This window comes from Leucoraja erinacea, chromosome 15, assembly GCF_028641065.1.
Source record: "Leucoraja erinacea ecotype New England chromosome 15, Leri_hhj_1, whole genome shotgun sequence".
NCBI lineage: Eukaryota > Metazoa > Chordata > Chondrichthyes > Rajiformes > Rajidae > Leucoraja > Leucoraja erinaceus.
The window spans coordinates 390368-412513 of NC_073391.1; the positions used below are offsets into that span (position 1 = coordinate 390368).

General features: G+C 44.9%; 1 protein-coding gene across 1 annotated transcript in view; it reads left to right on the plus strand.

Annotated features, from left to right (window-relative positions):
- Nucleotides 1–1293: 1293 nt before the first annotated feature.
- Nucleotides 1294–22146, plus strand: part of LOC129703886 (5-hydroxytryptamine receptor 7) — a 49811-nt gene continuing 28958 nt past the window's right edge. Inside the window, exon 1 of the mRNA XM_055646565.1 lies at nt 1294–4172. Within this exon, the coding sequence (XP_055502540.1) occupies nt 3649–4172 (524 nt within the window). The 5' untranslated portion in view covers nt 1294–3648. The remainder of the gene's footprint in view (nt 4173–22146) is intronic.

Sequence of the window (22146 nt, forward strand, 5' to 3'; positions counted from 1 at the left end):
TCTCCTTTGATGTATAAAGGAGCAGGTTCCTCTCTCCTCTTCCTCCTGAAGTCAACGACCAGTTCTTTTGTCTTTGATGGGTTGAGTACCAGGTTGTTTTTGGTACACCAGACAGTCAGTTTTTGGACTTCATCTCTGTAGGCAGACTCGTCGTTGTTGTTTATCAGTCCCACCACAGTCGTGTCGTCCGCAAACTTGATGATCCTGTTTGTACTGTGTGTTGGTGTGCAGTCATAAGTGTATATTGTATACAAGATGGGACTCAGCACACAACCTTGTGGCGCTCCTGTGCTGAGCGTCAGGACTGGGGAGTAATTGGACCCCATCCTGACAGTCTGTGGGCGGTCTGTTAAGAAGTCCTTCATCCATCTGCATGTGTTTGCATTAACACCCTGATCAGACAGTTTGTCCACCATTCTGCTGGGGATGATGGTATTAAATGCAGAACTAAAATCTACAAATAACATCCTCACATATGAGCCAGGACGCTCCAGATGTGTCAGTGCAGAATGTAGAGCTATGTTCTATGATCTGCAGTTCTTTCCTACACATATTGCGTATAGAAGTTGGGTGGACATGTTGCAGTTGCATAAGATGTTGGTGAGACTGCATTTAGAGTATCATGTTCAGTTCTCGGCACCATGTTATAGAAAAATGTTATCTAGATGGAAAAAGTTCAGGGAAGATTTAAGAGAATGTTGCCAGGAATAGAGAGCCTGAACTGTAGAGAGAAGTTGAGTAGGCTGGGACTATTCCTTCGAGCACAAGAGGATGAGGGTTGAGCTTATAAAGGTGTATAAAGGTCAGGATGAGAATTGGAGATGGAAAGGAGCAGTTGATCTCCGCATTTGGTAAATATTGTATAGTGAGCAGCAAATACAATACACTCAATTAGATGTGCAACTAAATTGATACCTTGTCTGAAAAGAGAGCTTGCAACCCTGGATAGTGGGGATGGAATAAATATGACATCTGTCATTCTCTCTCTCAAACTGCCTTAGCCAACTTGCATTTACCACCCTGATCTTGCCGTCCTCCAAGTCATTCTCCTTGGTGAATACAGATGGAAAGTGGTCTTCTAGTACCTCACCTGCATCCACCAACTCCACTCCTTGTGTTGTCCCACCTTCTTCCTCTTGTTTTTAACATGCGTGTAAAAAAATGTTTGGATTTTCCTTAATCTGACTTGCCAATGACATTTCATGACCCATTTTTGGCCCTTCTGATCATCGCTTGAGTTCTTTCCTACTGACTTTATATTCCTCAAGACCCATCTGATGCCACCTTCTTGAACCTGACACTCGCTTTTTAAAAGACACAAAGATGGAGTTTTGACCCGGAATGTCACACATTCCTTCTCTCCAGAATTGCTGCCTGTTCCACTGAGTTACTCCAGCATTTTGTGTCTTTCTGATATTTTTCTTGTCTTTGTCCACAATGGATCAAGACAAACCATCACCAATTACAGTCTTTAACCCATTTGTAATTTTGCTAAGTAGAATTCCAACTTGTCCAATATGATCTCTGCACATTAAGAAAAGGGAAATGACAAGGTACCTCATGTTTGTGATAAGAAGATCCGCCACAATATTGCCTGGGTTGGGGGACTTTAGCTGTGGGAACATGTTGAATAGGCGTGGCTAATTTACGGAAATGGAGGAAGCTGAAGGGGTGACCTGATGGAAAATGATGTGAGGCATTGTGAGAGTATCAATCTGTTCCCCATGGTAGGGAGAGTATCGGAAAGAACACGGCATAGGTTTAAGGGTGAGAGGAAAAATATTTAAAGGGGACCTCGTTGGCAAGATTTTTATACAGAGAATGGTTGATCTCTGGAACATACCGCCGGAGGTATGTTTAGTCTAGAGATACAGCGCCGAAACAGGCCCTTCGGCCCACTGAGTCCGCACCGACCAGCGAGCAACGCACATTAACATTATCCTACACACACTAGGGACAATTTTACAGTTTATACCAAGCCAATTAACTTACAAAAGTGTGTGAGGAAACTGAAGATCTCGGAGAAAATTACACACAGGTCACGGGGAGAAGGTACAAACTATGTACAGTCAGGATGTACCCGGGTGTCTGGCGTTGTAAGGCAGCAACTCTACCGCTGCGCCACCATGTCGCCCTGGGGAGGTGATGGGATCAAATACAATTATTACCGTTAAGATGCACTTGTACAGACACAGACAAGGTAAGACGTGGAAGGACACGGTCCTCATCATGTGAACATAACGTGTAGAGAGGAAGTGCAGATGTTGTTTTAAACCGCCGATAGACACAAAAAGCTGGAGTAACTCAGCAGGTCAGACAGCATCACTGGAGAAAAGGAATCTGGGATGTTTCGGATCGAGACATTTCTTCAGACTAATGCGGAGGGACAAATGGATTTAATGTAGATGGGCAAAATGGCAGTTTTTAGCAAGCTGTGACTATTCCTTCCCAACATGGCAATTGCGTGTATGGAGAACACTTCCATCCCCATGGCCACGGGGGACTAATCCCATCGCCGTTTCAACCAGCGACCGGGACACTGCCTAGAGTAGATTGTTTGCTGTCAATTAACATTGCAACACCCAATTCATCTCACTTTCTGAATTAGTGAAAGACGAAATGTATTCGGCTGGTGGGGAAAAAAAGATTCAAAAATGAAAGCGCAAATGAAATAAATATTTGTTCATATTTATTATGCATGAAATAAATAACCCAGTACAAGATTACCCTTCAAAAGCAGTGCACTCGATCATTTCGAAAGTAAGCAGTGAAATTCTTGTGTTGCCAGCTTGTCTGTGGGAATAATCCCGAGCCTTCACTTGCCATGAAACAGCAGCAACACAAATAGAAGCAGTGGTTTACCCAGCTGAATCAATATGACTCGCCGAGTGACATTTATATCATCGCTCAACGTTATTCCATGCCACGTCAGGCAGGCGGTATATATTCGCCACTCTCTTCCAAAGTGCCACAGTGTGCGAACGAGCGGAGGGAGGGCTGCTTTCAAAACCTGGATACCGCTAAACAGAACAGACCCGCGATGAAAAGCATGAATGAATGGATGGATGGATATAGGGGTCTGAAATTAACTTGGATACTTTCCATGGGAGCGAGGCGCCGATGAAGCGGAAGGCACAGAGCGAAGATGGGGGCTCAAGCATTGATGGGAAGGGTTAAGACCGGGCGGGACGCGTGAAAAGTGACCATACTGAAGGATTTCCCACGTATATGAAGCAGAGAGAAACGTGAGTTGTACATCTAACTTTGGCGTTAAGCAGCGAGGCTGTTTCACTCTGGTTTGCAGCACCAGTAGTATAGTATGTTGGTGCGACACGGAGTGGATGTCGCACCGAAGAGAGACTTCCTCTTCATCCCAAACTGCTGGCCTTTGGAGGGAATTAGCGCAGCGCCAGGGAGGGAGATGGGGTGGGCGAATTTGGCCGCGGGCACGCATGCCCAGGCAGATGGATGTGCAGAACCCACCTGTTTGCATGGACTGAATGTCCTACAAGGCGAATCTACGGAGCGATTGGCGCTGCGAAGGCAAGGCCAATGAATGGCCATTGTAGATTGGCTCTGCACGCTGTATGGACATGTTGAACTGCAAAGGTACCGCGGCGACCAAGTACTGAGGGCATTCGGGACCTGATGATGGAGACTAACGGCAGCCACACAAGCAAGGTCCGCTGGCACACCACCGGGGCAGCCCTGGAATATCTCAACCCGCCCATGATGATCCGTGGCTCTGCCGACCCCGAGATTTATCAAATTGCCCAAGACACGACGTCAAGCGCCCGGCCAGTCGCCACCGCCTCCCTGCTGCACAATGGCAGCGAGTGTGGGGCCGAAATCCTGCTTTACGGAGACACGGAGAAGCTGGTGATCGGGGCAGTTCTGTCCATGCTCACCCTGCTCACCATCTCTGGCAACTGCCTGATCATGATCTCGGTGTGTTTCGTGAAGAAGCTGCGCCAGCCTTCTAACTATCTGATCGTGTCCCTGGCTCTGGCCGACCTGTCGGTGGCCTTGGCCGTGATGCCCTTTGTCATCGTCACCGACCTGATCGGCGGCCAGTGGATCTTCGGGCAAGTCTTCTGTAACGTCTTCATCGCCATGGATGTGATCTGTTGCACCGCTTCCATCATGACGCTGTGCGTCATTAGTATAGACAGGTGAGTTCAGCTATACCTGCCCACAACCGTGTAGTGTTGGTGAAATGCCGCGCCAGCAATTATTAGCATCGGGGCGGTCTGAACAATTGCCCTGGCAATAGTCGCCAATTACACCCCGAATTACAGACCCCCGGGAAAATGTCAGCTTGTCCGGCTTTAACGTGGCACTGAAACGCTTCCCAAACTATTTCGATGTTTTCAGGTCTTTGAAGTGAATCCTTGCCTTCCATCACAGCGAGGAATGTGGGGAATCCGCTGTGGTGGATGTTCGTGTTAACTTTTATGGAGTTGTGTGTCATGTTGCATTTTTTAGCACTGCTGTGGGGTAATACGGATAGCACTGTACCTTAATCGGTACCTTAAGTTTTACACAGCGAGTTGTGAGTCTGTGGAACTCTCTGCCTTTTCTCGGCCGGTTCTCTGGGTGCTTTCAAGAGAGGACTAGACAGAGCTCTTAAAGATAGCGGAGTCAAGGAATATGAGGAGAAGGCAGGAACGGAGTACTGATTGTGGATGATCAGCCATGAATGGCGGTGCTGACTCGAGGGGCCGAATGGCCTACTCCTGTACCTATTGTCTGTTGGTACATGTGGCAATACCTTTGAAACCTTTGAAAACACATGTCAGTAGAATAAACGCGTAAACTCCATGAAAGATGGAAATAATGTGGGCGCTATAAAGGAGAAAGTTCTTAGGGCTGAAGGAATCAAGGTATATGGGGAAAAGGCAGGAACGGGGTACGGATTTTAAATGATCAGCCGTGATCATATTGAATGGCTTTGCTGGCTCGAAGGGCCGAATGCCTACTCCTGCACCTATTGCTATGTTTCTATGAATGGTGCAGCTTTAGCTTGTGGTTTAAGAGGTGATTGGAGACGCGGTGCTCGGAGAGTGGATGAGTGGAGTCTTTCCCCGTGCACTGGCAGCATCTCTGGAGGAAAGGGATGGGTGACCCTCGATACCCTCTTCAGGCTGAGAGTCAGGGGAGAGGGAACACAGAGATAAGGAAAGTGAAGGTGTGAAAATGAGACATCCTTATCCCTGTGTTTCCCTCTCCCCGACTCTGTCTGGTTTGGCTCAGCCACCACGCACGCCACCTGGAGGCTGCAGCGAATCGTCCGATCAGCTGAGAAGATTATCTGGCTGTAACCGGGACCCTCCTTTGTATCACTTCCCTGATGAACTCCGTACACTGCAAAGGGCCAGGAGGCGAGCGGGCAAGATCAGCCTCTGACCCATCTCTGGTACCCGGGACACAAGCTCTTGTATCACCATTCACTCTGGAAGGAAACGACTCTCGGATTGTCAAAGCTGCCACAGCCAGCACATACCAAAAGCCTATCCAATTTTTATCCATGAACCTGCTTACCACTTTGCTCTACTCAACAGCCATTACCCCTAAAAAATCTGTAGTCATTTTAAAGACCTCTATCAGGTCCCCCCTTAACCTTCTGCGCTCCAGAGAATAAAGACCTAACTTATTCAACCTATCTCTGTACTTTAGTTGCTAGTAAATCTCCTCTGTACTCTCTCAGACATCCTTCCTATAACCAAATTTTCTCCAGATTTTCTGTCTCCCTTTGATCTGGTATTTTGTCTGGTTATTTTGTTGGACATCCTTCACATTGACCAAAATTGATCAATGGTGTTGTTATAATTTACATGTCTATTTATTATTATTATTACCAAAATGTTTACTGTTTTCTGAGTCTATGCACGGGTAACTGTCACTGTCAACCGTGTCATGTTGTTACTTGTTTGGGATGGAGCACTGTTTTCTGAGTAAGGCAAATTCCTATGTATGTAATTACTTGCACCAAGGCAAAACTTACTTACACCAAAGGAGATGTGGCTCAGGGAAAATGCAGAGTAGACCATTGTTAGCTAGGAGAAGGTAGCAACCCTAACAGATACAATGTAATCAGGAGGATATGGGGAGAAGGCAGACTGGTCGAACTGGGGAGGGAGAGGGATGGAGAGCAAGAGTTACTTGAAGTTAGAGAAGTCAATGTTCATACCGCTGGGGTGTAAACTACCCAAACGAAATGTGAGGCGTTGTTCCTACACTTTGCGCTGGGCCTCTCTCTGACCTGTTAGGATTTATTTGTTTTCACTTTCACATAGAATGACATTTTCAGAAGCACGCGTGTTTTCCCCACTGCCTTTAAATATACAAAGCAGAGCGTGGCCATAGCCGATGTGGAGGAATCGGTCCCAGCTGACGTGGAAACTCTCTGGTCAGTTTCACTCCCAGCTGATCTCATTGATAACTGCGGGTGGGATTGCACACGTACGCGAGACTGAAGTCCAAAATTGAAGCATCTCTTTCGACCAGTGTTACTATCAGTCGTTATTTTGTGGGAAAATAAATGTTACGAAGCATAACTTCGCCGGATCTGTATTGTGTGCGGATGTCACAAAATATGTTACAGTTTTTAGACACAAAATGCTGGAGTAACTCGGCGAGTCAGACAGCATCTCTGGAGGGAAGTTACGGGTCGAGACCCTTCTTCGGTCTGAACCCGAAACGTCACCCATTCCTTCTCCCCAGAGATGCTGCCTGACCCGCTGAGTTACTCCAGCATTCTGTGTCTATCTTCAGTGTAAACCAGCACCTGCAGTTCCATGTTACACTTTACCATTTTTAGACCCTCAAACCAAAATGATGAGCGTTATTCAACATTCCCGTCGCCTTTAGGCTCATTAAGTAGACATTGGACTGGCATCCATGTGCATCCAGGCATTTAAAAAATGACCCAAATGCATTCTGCCCGCGACATTTACATAAAACTATCAAAGCCGAACTGGCGACAGGCGCTGATGTTAATTGGAAACTCGCCTTATGTTTAAATGGCACGGCGAATTCTCTTTATATGCACAGGTTATTTCTTTCAGGCACAGCAAGTCTATTTACACGTGGTGAGTTTACACTGATAATGTCCCGTATCTTACGATGTGAAAATTACATTAGTTGTAAATTAACCCAGTTGATGGGTTTGGTTTTAACAACATTTTTCTTTGCGATTTAATTCACCGGTTTCATATATTCAGGAATACAAACTTGAGAAATCAATTATTTTCGTGAAGAATAAGTTGAAATAGGGATGAAATGATAATAGATCACTGTCAGATAGCATCACCGTAAGAATATCCCAGACCTTTGATTCAATTTGTAATTTAATTTAAACGATCCATCCCAAATTATTTTTACAGAACTTTTAGACAATGCACACGTTCGCCACAAATATACATTCTGGCGATTGCAATATTTGATGAATCTGCGAGAAATTGCACAGAATTGTGTACGCAGCCCAGACCATCACACAAACCAACCTTCCTCCCATTGACTCCATTTATACCTCACGCTGCCTCGGCAAGGCCAGCAACACAATCAAGGACGAGTCGCACCCTGGTCACTCATAAGATCATAAATGATAGGAGCAGGATTAGGCCATTCGGCCCATCAAGTCTACTCCACCATTCAAACATGGCTGATCTATCTCTCCCTCCCAACCTCATTCTCCTGCCTTCCTCCCATAACCTCGGGCACTCTCTTCTCCTCTGACACTCCCTCTTCTCCCCTCTCCCATTGGGCAAAAGAAATGGAAGTGTGAAAATGCACACCTCCAGATTCAGGGACAGTTTCTTCCCAGCTGTTATCTGGCAACTGAATCACCCTAGCACAACTAGAGAGCAGCCCTGAACTACTATGTACATCATTGGTGACCCTTAGACTATCCTTGATCGGGCATTGCTGGCGTTACCTTGTACTAATACCTATCATGTATTGTCTTTCCGCTGACAGCGTAGCACACAACAAAAGCTTTTCACTGTACCTCGTTACATGTGATAATTAACTAAACTGAACTAAAACTGAAATTCATACTTGATAATTTTATTCATGTGTTTCAGACGTGCTTTATGTGTTGTAGACAACAGGCGTTGTCTTTCCACTGATTGGATAGTACGCAACAAAAGCTTTTCACTGTACCTCGTTACACGTGACAATAAACTAAACTAAACTGAACTGATCATATACATAAACTAACCAACATGGACTGTAGGCAAGATCAAGAGTCCATGGTCTTGAATTGTCATATGTACCGCAATGACATTCATACTTAACATCAACCATGTTAACACAATAACACACACTTAAATATACAAGGTTTCAAGGTCAAGGCCAGTTTATTGTCACATGCACCAGTTAATGTACAGTGAAATTTCCATACAGCCATACTAAGTGAAAAGCAATGAGACACACACCCACATAAAATAACAGTTAACATAAACATCCATCACAGTGGATTCCATATTCTTCACTGTGATGGAAGGCAATAAAGTTCATCCTCTTCCTCTTGTTCTCCCGTGGTCGGGGCAGTCAAACCATCCGAATAATCCATAATTTTGTGGATGACACAAAGCGGAGTGGCAGTGTGAACTGTGAAGAGGACGTTAGGAGGTTGCAAGGTGACCTGGACAGGTTGAGTGAGTGGGCAGATGCAGTATAATATAGATAAATGTGAGGTTATCCACTTTGGCAGCAAAAACAAGGAGGCAGATTATTATCTCAATGGGGTTAAGTTAGGTGAGGGGCAGGTGCAGTGAGACCTGGGTGTCCTTGTACACCACACACTGAAAGTTGGCGTGCAGGTACAGCAGGCAATGAAGAAAGCTAATGGAATGTTGGCCTTCATAACAAGAGGATTTCAGTATAGGAGTACAGAGGTTCTTCTGCAGTTGTATAGGGCTCTGGTAAGATCACATCTGGAGTATTGTGTACAGTTTTGGTCTCCTAATTTGAGGAAGGACATCCTTGCGATTGAGGCAGTGCAGCGTAGGTTCACAAGATTGATCCCTGGGATGGCAGGACTGTCATATGAGGAAAGATTGAAAAGACTAGGCTTGTATTCACTGGAGTTTAGAAGGATGAGGGGGCATCTTATAGAAACATATAAAATTATAAAAGGACTGGACATGCTAGATGCAGGAAAAATGTTCCCAATGTTGGGCGAGTCCAGAACCAGGGGCCACATTCTTAGAATAAAGGGGAGGCCATTTAAGACTGAGGTGAGAAAAAACCTTTTCACCCAGAGAGTTGTGAATTTGTGGAATTCCCTGCCATAGAGGGCAGTGGAGGCCAAGTCACTGGATGGATTTAAGAGAGAGTTAGATAGAGCTCTAGGGGCTAGTGGAATCAAGGGATATGGGGAGAAGGCAGGCAAAGGTTATTGATTGAAGATGATCAGCCATGATCACAATGATTGGCGGTGCAGTGTGGCATAATACAGCTCTTCTTATGTTCACAAAGACGACAAATGCATTAATTGATGTTGACTTCAATATTTATCTATATGTGTGTGTAAGTACATACATACACACACACACACATATATATCTATATTAATAAAAGTCCGATCTTGACCGCCTTTGGCTCACTGTGCTGCGATTTCCGAGAGAACGACGCTACTTACTGCAAATGGTGGCTTGGGTGCTTTGGGTTGAAGTTGAAAGGCACTACTTACTGCAAATGGTGGCCTGGGTGCTTTGGCTTGAAGTTGAAAGGCACTGTAAATGGTGGCTTGGGTATTGGCTTGAAGTTAAAAGGCACTACTTACTGCAAATGGTGGCTTGGGTGCCTCTTACTTGTAGTTGAAAGGCACTCTTACTGCAAATGGTGGCTTGGATGCTTTGGCTTGAAGTTGAAAGGCACTACTGCAAATGCACTTACTTCCTGTTTCACTTAATATTGATTTTAGATAAAACGTTACTACTTACGGCTGTAATTTTTGGCCATCTTACTCAGTCCCCTCAGCAGGTACAGAGAATTCTTCCCATCAATGAAAAATAAATATGTTATTAGTGTTTAAAAAATGTTGAGAATCTCTCTCCTGTCAATCACGCCATGAAGGCCACACCTTTTCCGGTGGGAGGGGGAGGGGTTATAAAACTCGGAAGTGTGGGTATGGCTCAGTCTCTGCATGATGGGGGAGGAAGAGGTCACGACTCTGTCTGAGCTGTGAATCAACTGAACACACTGAATGTCTACTGAACTGAGTTTGGTGTTTTGTGTGGTTTTATGGTGGTTTCACCCTGCATGAAGTGGTATGAATCTGCATTTGAATTTGGTGGCCTTGCACCCTGCTTGAAATGGTATGAAACTGCACTTGCAATTGGTGGCCTTGCACCCTGCTTGAAGCGGTTGGAAACTGCACGAATTCGGTGGCCTTGCACCCTGCTTGAAATGGTAGGAAAATGGATTTGAATTTGGTGGCCTTGCACTGTGCTTGAAATGGAATTTCAAGGAATAGCCATGAGTCCTACTGGCCAGCCCACCATTGGTGAGTGAGTGCCAGCAGGTCATGTTGCGTTGAGGGACTGAGCTGCCATGTGTGAAAGAAACCCACGGGTACCAGCGCTCTAGAAAGCCCCCCTATGGCCACCAATATTGGAAAAACTGATGCTCTTTAAATCATGCTCGGGGGACCAGCCTTCATGTCAATGAAGTAATGGGACCCAACGGGTCCCAACTTAGTTAGTATAATATATATATATGGAAGCATATTCCAATAATTTGTCAGCTGCCGTTGTCTGAATGCAAAGGCATCCTTGGAATTATTTGCCACCAAGGTACTGATCTAGGTGTCTCAAAACTATTACTGTCTTTTCATAATATCCTAGCTATCAGGCAAAGTATCAAGGGTGCTTCAGATATTCTTGGAAAAATTATTTCAGATTTAGTAAGAGTATCAGAAGTACATTGGGTAGCATTCAAATAAACTTGATGTGACTTTGGAATCCATGGAATATTATTATGGAAAAATGTAATTCAGCCGTCGGATAGCCTTGGAACCAGAGGAAGGTGGAGAAAGCAGGAAAGTAAACAAGAACAGATTGAACAGAAACATAGCATATTGGGAAAGAAAGGTTTTCTACAAAAGTATGCATTCCAGTTGATAGACACAAAATGCTGGATTATGACTATATGACTATCCAACTCACAAAGTGCTGGATTATCTCGGCAGGTCAGACATCATTTGTGGAGGGATGATAGACACAATATGCTGGGTGACCTTTTGGGTTGAGACCCTTCTCTACCTGAAACATCGCCCATTCCTTCTCACCAGAGATGCTGCCTGGCCCGTTTTATTTCTCCAGTATATTGGGTCTAACTGCGGTGTAAAACAGCATCTGCAGTTTCTTCCTATGCATTCCAGTCATTTTTTGCCACGCAATTTAATGTTAGAGCCTAACAAATAACTTTGATAAAATTCCTTTTAATCCTAAAGTGATGTTTGTGGAAAACACTTATTCCCTTTGACAAAATTGCCTCTGTTGTTTGCTTTTATCACAAACTTCTACTTCCATATAATTTCACCTTTTTTGTTAACTTGAATGAATGCTGCATAAAAGCAATTGAAGACCGTTCAGGTGGTTTCAAGGCTGATTGCTGCATTAAAGTCTGATCTATGGGGAACACCTGCTGCAGAGAACGTAGCTGCCACATCTTTGCTGCCTGTCAGAAATGATGTAGATAAGAATGGGACACACGTATTCAGTCTGGATTCATACTGCTCCTTCAAATACGGCACAGTTGCGCAGCTGTAGAGTTGCTGCCTTACAGCACTTACAGAGCCGCAGACCCGGGTTCAATCCTGACTTTGGATGCTGTCTGTACGGAGTTTGTACATTCTCCACTCTGACCACACGGGATTCCTCCAAGATCTTCAGTTTCCTCCCACACTCCAAAGACGTACAGGTTTGTAGGTAAATTGTCTTGGTACACGTGTAAATTGTCCCTAGTGTGTGTAGGATAGTGTTAATGTGTGGGATCGCTGGTCGGTGCATACTCGGTGGGCCGAAGGGCCTGTTTCTGCGCTGTATCTATGAACTAAACTAAACTAAAATCTAGCCTCATGATGGGAATCCCTTCACCCGTACACCAGAGTAGATGCGTATTAACGATGTCTTTCAATGGTTGGAATAAACATTGTGAGCTGTAAAATAAATGAGTATTATTGGGAGCTCTGGCAGACACATGCAAATAGAAACACGTGGAAACGATGTCACTCGGCGACTGATTTTGCTTGATTTATTGCTGAGCGATACCTGTAAAATATCAGAGCAACTACGGTGGAGTTAAGAAGTCTATTTCTCCAATGGGAAGGATACCCGTTAGAAATGTGCGTCATCACATGGCATGTCTTCTGTGTACAATTTACACACAGCTAATGGGTGCTCATCTCCAATCCTTAGGCTAATCTTCCCTAATCTTGGGTGGACAAGCTTTTGTTTCATTGAGAATGCTATTTCATAACAATGGTGAATAGTTATCTGTACTTTAACAAAGTGAAATTCTCAAAGTAACAGACAGATGAGTTGTTGCTTTAATATTTGTCCACAGATGTAAATGTGGGAATAATGATACTTGCATCAACTGTGTTGTTACACTTGGTTTCCTTGCTATTTCTGGCTTTAAATGGATCACTTCAGTTCAATTTGACATGTCAACATCGAAGTGATGTCACCTGTTGTTTAAGTGCCGGTGCCTAAATGTGATAGATTACTAATTGGTAATGTCTATTTATTTCGTTTCCAATTGCTCTTGCTTTTGTTAACTTGTCACTGCTATTTATTTTTTGATGATCCATGCAATAAAACAACAGGGGATTATTATTTTAAACAAATATTAAAAAAAAAAAAATACTCTGCTTCAGAAACAATGGTAACCTAGGTGGAATTGTGTTTAATTTGGGCCCCGTCACATTTTCTGTGATAGGCTTCAAAATAATACAGAGAATGAAAAAGTGAAGAGGCCTTCTCATGACATGTCAAACTTCCATAACCTCAAAAGACATATTCAACGGATTTCATGAAGCACAGTAAACAAATCTTTGTTGGTAAAGATAGACATAAAAAGCTGGAGTAACTCAGCGGGCCAGGCAGCATCTCTGGAGAGAAGGAATAGGTGACGTTTCGGGTCGAGACCCTTCTTCCAAATTGTAAATGTCCACTGCTCCATTCAGAATGATCAAATTTATTAGATAACAACAATTTTAAAGTTGTACAAGTAATCAATGTGAAAGACATAGACTTTCTGGTCAATAGTGGGTGTCATATCTGTCAAGGGCTGGTAAATGTTTTAATTATTTTATGAAACATCAATGACGTAAAATTAAGAGTTTATTTAATTCTTAGGTGGTATTTAATAGTCTGATAGCCAAATGAGATTTTGCTGGCTGGCAGAATACTAAATACCACCTAAAAGGAATTTCAGGATGGATCTTGTTCAGTAAGTCATTGGAGGCCTTGTCATCATTTAGTTTAGTTTAGTTTATTTTATTTTAGAGATACAGCGTGGAAACAGGCCCACCGAGTCCGCATCGACCAACGATCCCCGCACACTAACACTATCCTACACACACTGGGGACCGTTTACAATTATACTAAGCAAATTAACTCACAAACCTGTACGGCTGTGGAGTGTGAAACTGAAGATATCAGAGAAAACTCATGCGGGCACTGGGAGAATATACAAACTCCGTACAGACAGCACCCGTAGTCAGGATTGAACCAGGTTCTCTGGCGCTGTGAGGCAGCAGCTCTACATCTGCACTGCCGTGCCGCCCCTTTAGGCCAGGCATTTGGAGTCCAGGATGATTTGGGCCAGCAAACCTGGCTTTCACACTGGAGAAGTGTGAGGTGATCCCAAGTGTCTTATGCTGGCAATAAGACAAAAAGCTTTGGTGCAAGGTTTTCCTGTCCCTGATCGAAATGCACCCTTGGAATAATGGAAGCAGTTTCACACGTGGAATTTCAAACTTAACACGGTATGTTTAGTTTAAGATAGACACAAAATGCTGCAGTAGCTCAGCGGGACAGGCAGCATCTCTGGAGGGAAGGAATGAGTAACATTTTGGGTCGAGACCCTTCTTCAGACTGATATCAGGGGAGTGGGCGGTACAGTGATAATATGTAGTCGGAGACAGTGAGACTGGTGGGAGAACTGGGAAGGGGCAGGATGGAGTTAATTTAATTGATTAAATGTGTTTGCATCATATTCATGCCTTATTGCCTGCAAAAGATTCTTGGAAATACCCAAGACTTTTGTGTGTAAAGGTCAACTTGATATCAAACCCTTTGTCAGGTGGTAACATTTATTAATTGTTTATGGACAGTAAGAGTTTTATTCACTGAAATACCAGGTACATTTATTTGAAAATGCGTACAATTTAAATGTAAAAAATGTAATGTAATGTTAAAACATGTGATTGATTACAGTCTCTATAGATTTGATCAATTTCTGTTGTGTAGGAAGGAACTGCAGATGCTGGTTTAAACCAAAGATAGACGCAAAAGTAACTCAGCGGGTCAGACAGCATCTCTAGAGAAAAGGAATAGGTGATGTTTCGGATTGAGGCCCTTCTTCAGACAGAGTCAGGGGCCTAATATCTGTTTCTGTTTCTTGACATGGTAAATTTAATTTGTCGTCTTCTCGTGAAATCTCTGCTGACAATCCATTACCTGAGTAAATCTGAATCAGGGACTGCATTGTTGCCTCACAGTTGATTAGCTGCCCGGTTCAGAGATATATTTTGCCTGTTTTGAACTCTAACTTTCACATCGTGAATAAATTCAGGTAAAGTGCTACTTTGAAGTTTAAGAAAATCCTAATTATTCATGGCCCATTTAGTTTAGTTTAGAGATGCAGCGTGGAAACAGACCCTTTGGCCCAGCGAGTCTATGCTGAACAACAATCACCCATATACTAGTTCTATCCTGCACCCAAAGGACAATTTACTAAACCTGCAGGTTCAATAAATTGATCAGTCAGCCAATGGGCCACAATTCCAAAATTGATGTATTCAGGTATTGCACCAAAGACCAACCTGCATTTGCTGAAAGAAACAGTTTCAATCGATAAGAATATCATGAATGCTGTTTCAAAATGTTTTTCATTCAATAAAGTAGAAAAACTCAATAAGCCAGGCAGCATCAGTCAAGAGAAACTCTAAAGGGCCTATCCCACGAGCATGCGACTGCATGCGGCAAGCTCCACCTAACGTGGTCGCTTGAGCCATACGGCCTCGTGGGGCCGGTCCCACTTTGATCGCCGGAGCCGTATGGAGTTGTGCGGACCTGGTCCCGACATCGCGCGGGGCTCCGAAAAACTGACAGTGTTCAAAAATTCCACGCGGCAACGGCCTGCCGGCCCGTTTGAGGCCGTATGCAGCGCCTCGATGGGCGTGCACAGTATCTCGACGCTGTACGCAGCGCCTTGACGGCGTACGCCTAGCGCAAACTTCCCGCGGACTTCACTCGAACTTCACGTCAACTCATACGGGATTACTCGACCTCCGCGCGGCCCCCGCTTCCGGTTTGGTCGCGCTTGCCGCATGCAGTCGCATGCTCATGGGACAGGCCCTTAAGACTTAATCTAGGTTATTTTTCTTCGGAACTGCAAGACGAACAGTTTTTAAACAACCTATGTTCAATCTGTCCTTCCCAGATGAGTATTTCCAGCAATTCCTGTATAAATGGAGAGCTCTATGTTGGTGGAGACCATGTGATAAACTGACACAAGGACTGATGCTGCAAGGGGGGCTGTGGAATAACGTGCAGAAAGAAATGGCCCCCATAAGAGCAAACAGGAGAGGGAAACGGGGCAATCTGCCAAAACACCAAAAACCTGTGGCCTGAAAATATGGTGAAAGTTTGTGATTAGGCTCCAGGTTACAGATCGTCCATCCATCCATAAAACCTTTCCACACTCACTCACCTACACCTCCTCTACTCCCCGGGTCTCAATATGCTAATGTATCTGTGAGCTGAGCAATAAGCTGGCAGGAACAATGAAGCAAGCTGTGGAAGAGTTTTGTAGCGATAGGCATCTGAGGTAAAGACGTGGATCCAGTGAGGATGCATTTTCTCCAGAGATGCTGCCTGTGCCGCTGAGTTACTCCAGCGTTACTCCACTATCTTTGGTATAAAACAGCATCTAGATGACTATTTAGGATGTGATGCATGAAGGATTATATTTTGGCAGTCAGCTGTGGTCAGAACTTACAATTACTGTCAAACGCAAAATTCATAAATTGAATGAATCAATAATTGCTGATCTCCACAGTGCACTGATGCAATAACATCAGTGGAAAGCAAGAAGGATTTTCCCATTTATAAAGTTGCAGAAGAAATATTAGTATGTGAATCAGCACACAAAATGTGCTTCATTTGTGTAGGAACCTTTGTAGCATCTCAAAGGTCTTATTTAGAATCAGCACACACAAACACATATAGAATTCAGGATTAAGAAGAAATACATTTAGGATTAATTCTAGGAGATGAATGTTCTGCTGGTACCACTGCAAATTGGCCACATCTTAGTCACCTTTTAAAGATACCGGAAGATTAACATTCATGGATAGTCTTTTCTTTAACTGGATAGCACACGGACAATAGCTATTGACTGTAACTCGGTTAAACCAAACTAAAACTTAAAAAAGGTCAATCTGCTTCAAGGAAAAATCAATCACTTCAGTTCTTAAGAAAAAATAAAGTGATCTGTTTCAATGATTTCAGCCCAGCAGCTCTAATATCGACCATACTCAAGGGATTTGAAAGAATTATTAATGGCCCACATCTGCACCAGACTTTAGAGATACAGCACGGAAACAGGCCCTTCTGCCCACCATGCAGCTGGTGATCATCCCGCATGCCTACACTAGCCTACACACTAGGGGCAATGTTGTTTGTGTATAAACAGCCCACCAAGTCCACACTGACCAGTAATCACCCGTACACCAGTTCTATCCAATGCACGAGGGACAATCTTGTATCATTCTTTTGTTTTGCATATGATAATGTATTTAATATAACATAGAACTATAGCACAGTAACAGACCTATTGACCCACAGTAATTATGTTGAACATAGGGCATGATCTCATTTGCCCCTGCATGGACCATATTCCTCTATTCCCTGCACTTCAGAATCAGAATCATATTGCCGTTTATTGTCATTTGAACATAAGTTCAATCAAAATCACGTTACTGCAGTCATAACAACAACAAAAAAAACAAAACACACAATTAACACAATTCCACACAAACATCCATCACAGTGAATCCCCAAACACCTCCTCACTGTGATGGAAGGCAAAAGTCTTATCTCTTCCTTGTTCTCTGTTCTTATTCTACTCCCGCAGTCAAGCAGTTAAACTGCTGCATCGAGCTGATCGAGGCTCTTGATGTTGGATGTTGGAGCCCCCCCGGCGGGCGATGATAAGTCCCACGGCCGTTTAAGCCGCGCCGGGCGATGTAAGGCCCCGCTCCGGGTCGATTTAAACCCCTCGATTCGGGCGGGCGAAGTTAGCCATTGCGGGAGCTCCGAAAAGCGGTCTCCCACCAGGGACCTGTGAGCTCCCGATGTTACCGTCCACAGGGCCTGCGGCCGGAGCCTCCAAAGCTCGGGTCGCAGCCGCGCGCCACCACAGCGCTCCGCACTCCGAAGTTGGCCAGCTCCGCGATGGTGAGTCCGCAGGCTCTGCGACTGGAGCCCCAAGTTGGAGGCCGCAGATGTTAGGCCCAATGACAAAGACAACGGAGACTCGACAAGGAAAAAGTCGGGTCCCCGTACAGGGAAGAGATTAAACAATGTACCCCACCCCCCTCCCCCGCCACCCACATATACACAGCTAAAAATAATATAAAAACTAAAACCAAGACATCCACTCAACAGACAAAAAGGATAAAAAAAAGACGGACTGCGGAGGCCGCTGCCGCGAAATGCATTTCGTTGTCTCTGTACTGTACACTGACAATGACAATTAAAATTGAATCTGAATCTGAATCTGAGATGCCGCCATCTTATCATCATCCATCTTATCTTCCATGTGTATCTACAAACCTCTTAAACGCCAATATCGTATCTGGCTCCATCACCATCCCTGGCACGGTGTTCCATCCCACCATTCTGTGTGTTCAAAACTTGCCCCTCACTTCTCCATTAAACATCCCCCCCCCATCACCTTATATAGTGCCCTCCATAATGTTTCGGACAAAGACCCATCATTTATTTATTTGCCTCTGTACACAATTTGAGATTTGTAATTGAAAAAAATCACACGTGGTTAAAGTGCACATTGTCAGATTTTAATAAAGGCCATTTTTATACATTTTGGTTTCACCATATTGAAATTACAGCTGTGTTTATAACCATGGTTGTGGTATTTTGCAGCTGAAAGCAGTAGAAGGTCAAAGGTCCAAAGGTCAGTTTCAGTTGAGCAACTGAAGGCAGGAACTGAAGAGCAAGACTGGCAGGACACATAATGATGGCAGTTTTAGTTTTTGCAGATGAAGGCTGTTAGCATCCCAGACTGAATGCACCTGGTGTATTAAAAGGAAGGCAGACAGTAGTGGAGATAGACACTGGCTCTCGCTGGCTCTCCACTCCGCTCTGGACCACTTGGGCAACTAAAACTCATATGTCAGGCTGTTATTAATTGACTACAGCTCGGCATTTAATAACATCGTCCACTCCAAGCTGGTTACCAAGCTCTCAGAACTGGGTCTCTGTGCATCCCTCTGTAATTGGATCCTCGACTTCCTCATTCACAGACCACAGTCTGTCCGTATTGGTGGAAATGTGTCATCCTCGATAACAATCAGCACGTGAGCACCTCAAGGCTGCGTGCTCAGCCCCCTGCTGTACTCACTCTATACTCATGACTGTGTAGCCGGACATAGTGCGAACTCCATCATCAAGTTCGCCGACGACACCACTGTTGTGGGACGTATCACTGATGGTGACGAGTCAGAGTATAGAAGTGAGATCGACCGATTGACCAAATGGTGCCAGCACAATAACCTGGCTCTCAACACCAGCAAAACCAAGGAACTGATTGTGGACTTCGGAAGGGGTAGGATGGGGACCCACATTCCCGTTTATATCAACGGGTCGATGGTGCAAAGGGTCAAGAACTTCAAATTCCTGGGCGTGCATATTTCCGAAGATCTCTCCTGGTCCCAGAACACTGATGCAATCATAAAGAAAGCACATCAGCGCCTCTACTTCCTGAGAAGATTACAGAAAGTCAGTATGTCAAAGATGACTCCCTCAAACTTCTACAGATGCACAGTAGAGAGCATGCTGACCGGTTGCATCGTGGCTTGGTTCAGCAATTTGAGCGTCCAGGAGCGGAAAAGGCTGCAAAAAGTAGTAAACATCATCTGCTCTGAACTCCCCACCATCGAGGGGATCTATCGCAGTCGCTGCCTCAAAAAGGCTGCCAGCATCATCAAAGACCCATACCATCCTGGCCACACACTCATCTCTCCGCTGCCATCAGGTAGAAGGTACAGGAGCCTGAAATCTGCAACATCCAGGTTCAGAAATAGCTTCATCCCCACAGCCATCAGACTATTAAACACAACTTCAAACAAACTCTGAACCATAGCTGGCCGGTGTCTATTGCACTTTATCGGTTTATTTATGTGTGTATATATATATATTCTATGGCATATGGACACACTGATCTGTTCTGTATTTATGCCTAAAATATTCTGTTGTGCTGCAGCAAGCGAGAATTTCATTGTCCTATCTGGGACACATGACAATAAACTCTCTTGACTTGACTTCAACATTGCTGGAGTAAGTCAGCAGGTCAGGCAGCATCTCTGGAGGAAAGGAATAGGTGATGTTTTGGGTTGAGACCCTTCTTCAGACTGAGAGGAGTGTGGGTGTGTTGAGTGGTTGTGTGGAGGTAAGTGTGTTTTGGTCATCAATCTTCCTTTGTCTAGTGCAGCAGAGATGGCTGCATGGGCAGTGGAACGCTCCTCCTGTAGGAGGTGGGTTGTCAGGAAGACTGGAAGTCCCGCTGAGCGCTACACCTGCGGGAGGTACACCTCGCTGCATGCAGCTCCCTTGTGAAATCACATTGGGAACTAGAGCAGCAGATGGATGACTTCAGGATCTTCCAGGAGCTGGAAAAGGTGGTTGATAAGATGGTTATGCCAAGGGTACAGGCGGAACACAGGTGGGTTAGTACCCGGAAAGTGAGTAAGCAGGGCATCAGGAATGCTGTGTGGCCATTCCTGGTGATGATGTCTATGCCACTTTGGATACTGTCAGGGGCAAGGAGCAGCGACTGTGGTATCAGACCTGTCTCTGAGGCACAGTGTGAATGGTGATCAAACAGAGTGGTAGTGCTGAGATGCATTAGGAGATTCTGAGGCAGCAAACGTGACTCCAGGAGTTGCCTCCCTGGTGCCAGAAGATTAAGATGCATTGGATTAACAGTGACTTGGTTAAAGTGATACAGTGTGGATACAGGCCCTTCAGCCCAACTAACCCACACCGGCCAACAATGTCCCAGCTACACTAGTCCCACTTGTCTGTACTTGGTCCATATCCATCCAAACCTGTCCTCTCCATGCACCTGTCTACATGTTTCTTTAACGATGGGATAAGCCCAGCCTCAACTACCTCCTCTGGCAACTTGTTCCATACACCCACCTGTGTGAAAATGGTACCCCTCGGATTCCTGTTATATCTTTTCCCGTTCACCTTGAACCTATGTCCTCTGGTCCTCGATTCCCCTACTCTGGGCAAAAAAAATGATCTATTCCTCTCATGATTTTGTATGGATTCAGAAGCAGCATACTGACAAGATACAGGGGATTGTGGTGGAAGGACAATATTCAGGCTGCAGCACGTTGTTGGGTGGGAGAGTGAGCAGCCAGGAATCGCTGTACCCCACGTGGACAAAATGATATGGGCTGGGAGAGTGATGAGGTCCTGCAGGCTAAAGGTTTAAAAGTTGTCCCTCAAGGTAGTAGTTTAGTTTAGTTTAGTCTAGAGATACAGCACGGATACAGGCCCTTCGGCCCAACAGGTCCACGCCAACCAGCGATCCCAGCACGTTAATACTATCCTACACCCACTAGGAACAGTTTTTACATTTACCAAGCGAATTAACCTACATACCTGCACGTCTTTGGAGTATGAGAGGAAACTGAAGATCTCGGAGAAAACCCACGCAGGTCACGGGGAGAACATACAAACTCCATACAGACAGCACCCTTAGTCAGGATCGAACCTGGGTCTCCAGCGCCGCTTTCGCTGTAATGCAACAACTCTACTGCTGTGCCACCGTGACTGCCCTAAATCTCTGCATTGCTCCTGGTGCCCTGCTCACACTAGATGCAACATCTATAAGAAGCTTGGCTTGCTGGAGGGAAACCAACATGTTGGTGAGTAGGTTTGCTAGTGCTACTCATCAGAGTTTAAACTAGATTGATAAAGAGACAGGATCCAGTGCAGGAGTAAGGCAAGTGAGAGGACGGGAGTCGGTACAGAAGATATGACAGCAAGGATTAAGAGGATGCAATCAGACAGGGCCTCTGAGGAATATAAAGATAGCAGGAAAAAACTCAAGTGGATGATTAATACCGACATTAACAAGGGAGAAGGTAGGACTGATCAAGGATTTGTGCTGGCAGTCTGCGGTTGCAGAACTTTGCCCTGTTTTCACCAAGGAGAAGGACATAGAGAATAGTGTGGAGAATACTAATACACGAGGGCAGTTGACCTTTATGTAATACTAGACTAAGGGGGACCCATTGGGTCCCAGCATCACACGGGAGGGCTGGACACCCTACACAATATTCCACCTCTCCACCAATTCCAATATTGCTGGCCAGTGGGTGGGGGGGGGGGGGGGGGGCTTTCTGTTGCGCTAGTATGGGTGTTGTGGGCCGAAGGTACTGGTTTCCAGAGGGCTAGTATGGAGTTTGTGGGCCAAATGGATTTTTGGGCTGGCAGCTCAGTCACTGAGGCCTGGCAGTACAATCACTCGGACCTGGCAGTACAATCACTCGGACCTGGCAGGCTGGCGGCTGAGAAACTGCAAGAAATTCTGCCCAACCAAAGTGCTTGGTGTTGCTGAAGACATCTGGAAGAGTTCTGTCCACAACTT